Below are 7,789 nucleotides of genomic sequence, written 5' to 3'. Positions count from 1 at the left end.
GATAACAACAAAAACAACAACTTATCCGATTTCCAACATTAATTCCGTAGTTCTCATCTCACAATTTAACTATGACCTAGATGAATTTAAATATACCTAGGAGAGCAGAATTCTTACCTTATTTGTCAAGAAACTCCTCTTATTTCACCTTACTTCACTTCGAAGGAATCTCCGATTTGCTATCATCCAGAGGAACCGACGTGAGCACGACCTCTACATTCTTCGAATATTTTGCTTCGGCGCAAGAGGATTTCTTTATCTCCACACGTTGCGGTCCAATTTTTCCTTCAGACTTTCTCCAAATAAGTTGAAAAGAAGGTAATGCATATTTTACAAGAATATAATCTTTAAGAGAAAAGTACTACTGTGTAAGATAAAAGTTATAAACATTGTGGGGTCCACATAATTATCACCTCCCCCATTAATCGTCCTAAAGTGACACTCATCAACATATTAATCCCCTATCACTTGGCTGCCAACACGTGGACATTGTCCACTCCAACCTTTTATCCATTGTTTACTAACATCATAATCAATCCCTTATTCTCCCACTTTATCCTAACATTTCACCAATTACCCACATAATTAATTTTTTAATCTCAATTTACTTAAATATGAACCACTTTTAACACACTTCATATACTCATTATCATAATCATGCGATAGAACTCTAATCCATAGCCTGTTGATACATACACCAAATATTATTCTCAATAACCGTGATCACACTTATTAAGTCCTAAATTATTTCGGGACCTCAAACTTTTATCCACCAATCTCTTTAGTTGCATACTTGAATATGACCAAAATTCCTCCGGGCTCAGGTAAATTTGCTCATGTTGGACGGTCCAATTTTCTAGTCCAAAAATATGGGGTATTATAGCTTGGACCGTATTTCATTCAAATAAATGTTGAACCTCGACGAAACTTATTTTATCCGATTCATTTAACCTCTAACCTTCACGACACTTGCTTATCACTTGTTAAACATAACATAAACACTTATAACTTCAAAGATAATCCTGTCCTTTGAGCTTATGTGACTAACTCACGATGCAACTTCACGTATGAAATTACGGGATGTAACAGAATTGAGCTCAGTCGGAAGTTTATATACCTTATTAGTGTTTCGGCATGTGCGTTGCACATGTATATTGAGTAGGGATGACAAATTGAACCAAACCTATTTGAACCCCGAAATCTGTCCAAGTTTTGACGGGTTGTGAGTATGAGTTATATTACAAATGGGCTAGCCCAAACTTAACCTATGAAACAACCCAAATTCAACCTATCACTATTCAACCTTCAACCCCAATAATTTGAAGAACATAATGTCATTTTTTTTAAACCTATAATTTGAAACAGTTCTTAATTAGTCACCTTTGACACTAGTGGGACCATAGAAGCCTATCTTATGGCAATATAATTCATCAATTTAAATATGTACAAAAAAAGTTCTACTCCATTTTTATTTTTTTGTGAGAGAGATACTATCAAACTTGTTTCGTGTACATACAATAGCTCTTTTTTTATGTTATATAGAAAAGGCTTGAGTTTGACCTGTGGGCATAACAATCATTTCGTTATAAGTAGATAGAGCTCTGGTTGCGTGGCTTTTATTTTGAAGCAAAACACTGAGAACCACCCTATGAGCAAAGCAGAGCAACCGTCCACCATATCCAATCCACCTAACCACACCAAAGCAACGGAGAAAAGGCAGCACACCAACAATCCACCAATTCCCACCGGCATAATCAGAGCATAGGATCGAGAAAGAGCAAATCGAACCCAGGTAATAATCCCTTTCTGGAATTTAAATTTGAGTTTGATTTAAAGCCGTTTTGCCCAATTATTGCTGTTTCCGGCTTTTCTCCTCAGTTTTTTCGCCTTTCTGGCCATTAGCTTTTACTTGGTTTGTAGATTTCTCCGTTTTTATTTTTATTTTTATTTTGGATTTTATTGTATCTGTGAGTTGTGCTGATTTTTTCTTCCTTTGGTTTACCCATGGCGATGGGACTTTTTTATAGATGTGGAAAAATCGACGGAAAAACGAAGAAGGCTTCAAATGCTCAGGTCTTTGCATGAATGTGAAATTTCATAGATTAACTCTGATGATTCAGAAAATTATTTCATTTCAAAATAAGACCTTCAAATTAATTTGGCAATTTAATGAGTATTGATATTTCAAGAAATTAAGGATAGTTATGTGGTATTTCTGTATTTCAAAATAAGACCTTCAAATTAATTTGGCAATTTAACTTTTAACAGTACTCTCCAAGGTGTTTTTTAACCTTAACATTGAACAACCACCACACGAGTCCTCTTTGCCTTTCTATGTGAATTTTTCTTAATTCCATCCCCTTCTAGTGTTCTCTATCTATTGGTTTTCTCTTTTCAAGCTCCTTTAAACTTTCTTGAAGAGGATGCCAGCAAGTCGATAAAAAAGAGGAAGGATATACTTTACAGATCATTAATTATTTGATTTCACGCACTACCTTTCTCTTTGCTAAGATGTTTTCGCAAAGTGCAGCGATGGTGTTTCTTTGTATATAAACCTAAACAATTCTTGGATTTTGTCAGCTCTCTTGTATTATGATAGGTTTTATTTTTGCCGGATGCTTTGTTATTAATATACCACTTATTTCACCCAAAAAAAAAAAAGCAGCAATGGTGTGTAAGGCAATGGGTATGTCTAGCACAAGTTTTCTATTTGGTTTGGGACTTGCAATAAGAATCTTTCTACATTTCTTATTTTCTGTTCCCAGTATTGTTTGTCTTTACTTTTGTTTTGTATCACAGATAACAGACCTAAAAACTTCAATGTTCTTTTCTAGGTTGGATTTGCAAGAGCGGGAGTTTCGTGCAGCTTAGCACCATTTGAAGCCCCTACTAGAATTCATGGCATTTAACTTCTCAATGTTGTCGTTGGACCTTTTCTTTTGAGCATTATTTTTCATACTAATTCATTAATTCAGTTGTTTTTACTATGTGCTACATAAAGGGGTGAAAGTCATCCAACAATTTCGCTGAATCGAGACCCAAATGGCATATATAGGCGTGACTCAGTTCAAAGAACCCATTAGCACGTTAAAGTTTAAGCATCGACATAGCAAAGGCTATAGCTATTGCCCTCCATACAAGTGGCAAGTTAACAAGTAAGGATTGATATATTTTGAAGTTACTGTGTGCACTTATATTGAAGTAATAGTTGCAGGACTGAACGTGCGCTTTTTTCAGTTCAGTACACTTGGAGGCAGCCACGGAATGCCGAGAGTGAATTATAAGGGAGGGGCAAGAGATTTGTTTACCCCGAATTTTAGGTAATCAATTAAATTTAAGAGTGATGTATAGGATATGTGGTTGAGCTTTAATCTATTTGGTTGAAAAAGATATATATGGATATTCTATGAGCAAGTGAATAATAATCGATGGTTTGCACTATATATATATATATATATATATATATTTAATAATATATGAATATTGTTTAATTGAATAAAGCTAAAGAACACACTAAATCCGGACCAAAATCAGAGAATGAGAGGGGGAGATTTTATATATTTTGCTATTACAATGTTCTAGAACTGAAGAATCCAACTCTTCAAAGTAGGGTAATGACCCCTATTTATAGTTTTTTCTTATGGGTCTCATACAACATAAAATCCTTTTGAATAAAGAAAAACCCTAAAAGGATAAGGTTGGGTCGTACGGTCTGACACCTCTACGACAGGCAGTACAATGTGGCAGAGCGGTCTTAACGCATGACAATTGTGTAACGGATCACTCGGACCAACGGCCACGAACAACCGGGTCAACGACCACGATCAATCGGACTAACGGTCACGATCAACTCGACTATGGAGAAATCGGATCAAACGATTTCCTTCGCTTTGTTCGAATCAAGCACATCTCCGGTCCGAAAGGAAGTCCTCATGCTCGTGCTTGTTTCTCTCTTCTCTCGATCTCCGATCTCATCGGTCTAACATATATCCGATTTTTACCGTACACAGATAGTTCCCACACTTTCCGGACTGTAGTCTTATCGGAGTAACGGGAAGTGGACGAATCAAGAAATCGGTGGTTCCATATGCTCGTTATTATCTTTTCATTTTGGCGGGAACAGTTACATCACGTCCTTCTGTCATCAGCCACGTGTCTCATCCCGGATGGTCAGCTCTGACAACCGCCGTAACACACGTCGTTTCAAGTCACTTCTCATTAATTATGGGACACGTGGCATCCCCCGGTTGGCTGGGATTTGAAACTGACTCGATCCCATATCTATATAACGCCTTTCACCTCTTCATTTTTCCATTTTACATCTTCGTTTCACTCTACTTCTCTGTTTTATTTCTTCATTTCATCACTTCTAATCATCCTTCATCTCATATTTCTTGCTGATTTGCTGCTTATATTGCGTGAAAGGAAACCAGCTCCACCAACTTCTTTAGCTGTTCTTGTTTAGAAAGTGCTGCTTCTTTTTCTTCCTACTCTTACTATTTTGCATTTTTTCTTGACTGCTCCCTTACTCTATTTTTTAACTTCTTTTTCGAATTCGCCAAATCTCCTTCATAACTTCCAAATGTCTGCTAACACCGAAACCACCTCCCATGATGTTCTCTCGATTTCTTCTCAAGGAACCGAGCCAACTTATCAATCCCAGGGAAAAACTGCCTTTGAGCCCACTGCTTCGGACATTGTACCGTCCAAACCCAACTATAACAAGGATTTCGAGGTTGAGAAACCTTCTCTGGTTTCCGACAGGGGGTTTGATGTAAGACGGTACCCCTCGTCCATTGCCGAGGACAAACTTGATTTAGTCCGAGCTGATTGCGGATGGGATAACCGTCCGGTACAAGTTTTTGCCCCCGGACCTGATGAATCAATCACCGACCATCGGGAGGGCTTCTTATATGTTTACACCTACCCTTTCACACTCAAGCTCGACCCTCCGATCGACCCGGTTATCCTAGATATGTGCCGGATTTACGATGTAACCCTGGCACAGAATTGTCCGATCGTATGGAAGACCGTGGCCTGCCTCCGGCTATTTGCCAATAACTTGAAAAAGGAGTTCACGCTGGCTCACTTCATCCGGCTATACTCCCCGAGGTTGTTCCGGGGGGGGGGGGGGGGGTGTGTAATAAAGCTTGCTAAGAGAAGCCGGAACCCAATCTTCTCGAAGATGGACGAAGATAGAGATCGGGGTTGGCTGGAGCGTTATGTCCGGGTGAGGACCGCGAACATTATTCCGGCCAACTACATGCCCTTCCTGGAGAGGTGGAATGATAATCGTAAGTCAGTTCTTTTAATAATTGCCTTTGAATGCTTTGTCAAACACTAGTCCTTTCATATTCTCACTATTTATCCCCTTCTTTATACCAGCCGTGGCGTGGATACCTCCGGTTGTCCGGAACATTAACGAATGAGTTAGTGCTCTTCTTAGCCAGCACACCCACGAAGCACGGACCTGGGGACTTCTGTCGCGTGGCCGATGGGTCGCTCACAATCACGGTAAAACTTTGCTTCTATCGGTATTTATTGCATTTTCTACCTTTCCCTTTTGTAACATCTTCGGCATTCAGGTTTACCCAAGGGCTCGGTGAACTCAAGACCGGAGCCAGCGGCTGAACCCGCTGCGTCGGCACCCGAGTTCGATTCAGCGGGTACTTCCCGTATCATTGCTGCTGCTAATAAGAGGAAAAAGCCCTCTGACAAAGGGCAGAAACCGAAGAAGAGGGCAAGGAGCGTTGTTCGGACTCTAAGAGATGAAACAGAGTCCGAGTTCCTCGTTCGGAGGATCGGTGTGACCCCTCCCGTTGCTTCTATTCCGGAGGAGGGTACCATAGCCGGGGAAGGACCGTTAGCTCCGGCCTTGCACACAGGTGGGGATGAAATTCATTACCCGACTCCTTTAAGTTCGATTGAATTTGTTGATATTTCAGGTGATGGTTCATCCGAGGAAGCCCCCCTGCAAAGGACGAGAAGGTCCGGGTGTGCACCCGAGATCGATCTGAGGGCTGAGCCGGTCCCCGAGACCGAAGTTCCAGTGGATGTGGGCCCACTGCCCGGCTATGAGACCGCCGCACCTTCCGAGATCCCTGCCTCTACCGAGGCTGCTGAGGCCGGCCCGAGTTCTCCAACTCCAGCTTCAAGGTCGGATAACTTTGATGACATGTTCTCGGACACTCCTCCCGCTACCGGCGAAGCTGCCGGTTTTGGACATCTCCCGATTCCTCTAGCCACGAGGGCGGCTAGCCGGACCACCGAGACTAGAGCTAGGGATAGCCTGGTGCGTGTCTTCCCGGCTCCAAGTATGGAACCTAGGAGGACCAGATCGGCCGTAATCATCATCCCAGAGGACTGCAGCTTTTTGTCTCGCCCGGTGGGAGTAGCAAGCTACATGTGGCCACTCGTCTCGGACTCGGATAAATGGAAGATGAACGGAGTCCCCTGGAAGTGTCTCATTAAAGAGGGCATGCACGCGGGCAATCGAGTAAGTTCATCAGCCATCCTTGCATAATTCATTGGGAATTTTAGTTTCTTGTTTATCCGAGTTTTAACTTGTTTCTTTTGCAGAGCGTGGTGCTTGTTAACGAGGCCTTCGTCCGTTCCCAGCAAGAAGTTGACGATCTCAAGGGCCATTTGGATGCCCAAGGTCGAGAAACGGGGAAGTTCCAACACCTTTTGCGGGTGAAGGGGGATGAATTGAACCGAGCAGTTACTCTTTCCAACCTTCAACCCGAGCTCAACGCGGCGAAGGCCGAAAACCTTCGATTAAGGAATGAGTTGGCCGAGATGGTCGAGAAGAACCGGCTTCTTGAAGCGGACAAGGTCGGCCTTAGCCAGGATAACGATTGTTTTTCCTCAAGGCTTGGTGAGCTCGAGGCCACTATCTCTCAACTCCGGGGGGAGCTTGACTTGGTCAAGTCCGATGCCGTGAGCATGGCCGAAAGGCATCAGCTGCTTGAATCCGAGAGTGCCAAGTACAAAGAGCGGATGGGGGTGTTTGAGCGAAAGGCAGAGGACAGGGCCCAGATATGTGATGAGCTGAAAATCGAACTCGAGGAGACGGCCGAGGCTAATGATCTTCTCAAAGCCGAGCTCGAGTCGGCCACTCAAATCCAAAGGGTCTTCGATGAAGAGCGGGATGAACTGGTGGCAAAGCTAGCCCAGGCTGAGGCCGATTTGGCAGAAACCCTTAGGAGTGTCGAGGCTGCCGAGGCTCATACTACGATTGCAGTGGAGTATGAACGGTGGAAGTCTCGGAGGGTCACCCTTGAGCAAGCCGGGCATGGCTTTGCGGATCTTCCGACCCTGATACTCGAAGCTAAAAAGGGTCGAGGAAGAAGCCAAGAGAGCCCTCGATACTGACTCCGAAGATTCCGAGCGGACAGTGTCCGAACACTCCGGATCCAGCCATACCAGATAGACCAGGGCCTGTAGTTAGCCTTTATTTCGTTTTTTTGCCTTTTTGGCTTGATTTTTGTTTTTCGACCTCGTAGGGGTCTCCGGTGTAAAAACCTTATATAAATGGAACATGCATTTTTCCTGATTTTCTTTATTGTTTTTGCTTGAATGCTTATGACTCCCCAATTGTCGGTCTGTTTTATGGACGAGCAGACTCGGAGTCATTATTTTGGACTGCCTAAGTTTTGGTTTTTCTGTTCGTCCGGTATGTTTTGTCCGGGAATTTGACCGAGTGGTTTTCCCATGGGACTTATCTAATGCTTTGTGAATTCAGACGTCTCCGAATCACGTTAGGCATTTTTTTAGGGCCGGTATTTTT

The 7,789-nt window shown here is 42.7% G+C and overlaps 1 protein-coding gene across 3 annotated transcripts; it reads left to right on the top strand.

Moving 5' to 3' along the window:
• The first annotated feature begins 3,326 nt into the window (after nucleotides 1-3,326).
• On the top strand, nucleotides 3,327-7,558 carry LOC132609049 (uncharacterized). 3 transcript variants are annotated; one of them, XM_060322874.1, is made up of 4 exons: nucleotides 3,327-5,294; nucleotides 5,386-5,514; nucleotides 5,586-6,496; nucleotides 6,580-7,558. In XM_060322874.1, the coding sequence occupies exons 3-4, from the start codon at nucleotides 6,176-6,178 to the stop codon at nucleotides 7,372-7,374; spliced, it is 1,116 nt and encodes a 371-aa protein (XP_060178857.1). In that variant the 5' UTR covers nucleotides 3,327-5,294; nucleotides 5,386-5,514; nucleotides 5,586-6,175; the 3' UTR covers nucleotides 7,375-7,558. The 3 variants fall into 3 exon arrangements, with proteins under 3 accessions (XP_060178857.1, XP_060178859.1, XP_060178858.1); XM_060322876.1 differs by having other exon boundaries at nucleotides 5,386-6,496; XM_060322875.1 differs by having other exon boundaries at nucleotides 3,327-5,514.
• The last annotated feature ends 231 nt before the right edge of the window (nucleotides 7,559-7,789 follow it).

The sequence above is a fragment of the Lycium barbarum genome, chromosome 9 (assembly GCF_019175385.1).
Source record: "Lycium barbarum isolate Lr01 chromosome 9, ASM1917538v2, whole genome shotgun sequence".
NCBI classification, from domain to species: Eukaryota; Viridiplantae; Streptophyta; class Magnoliopsida; order Solanales; family Solanaceae; genus Lycium; species Lycium barbarum.
Note: the sequence above shows the minus strand (reverse complement) of the source record. Positions and strands in the feature narration are given on the sequence as shown.

Excerpts from the sequence above, each read along its gene's own strand:
- LOC132609049 (XM_060322874.1), top strand. The coding sequence starts at position 6,176 with ATGTTCTCGGACACTCCTCCCGCTACCGGCGAAGCTGCCGGTTTTGGA. Across the intron at positions 6,497-6,579 it reads GCATGCACGCGGGCAATCGA|AGCGTGGTGCTTGTTAACGA; the intron begins GTAAGTTCATCA and ends TTTCTTTTGCAG.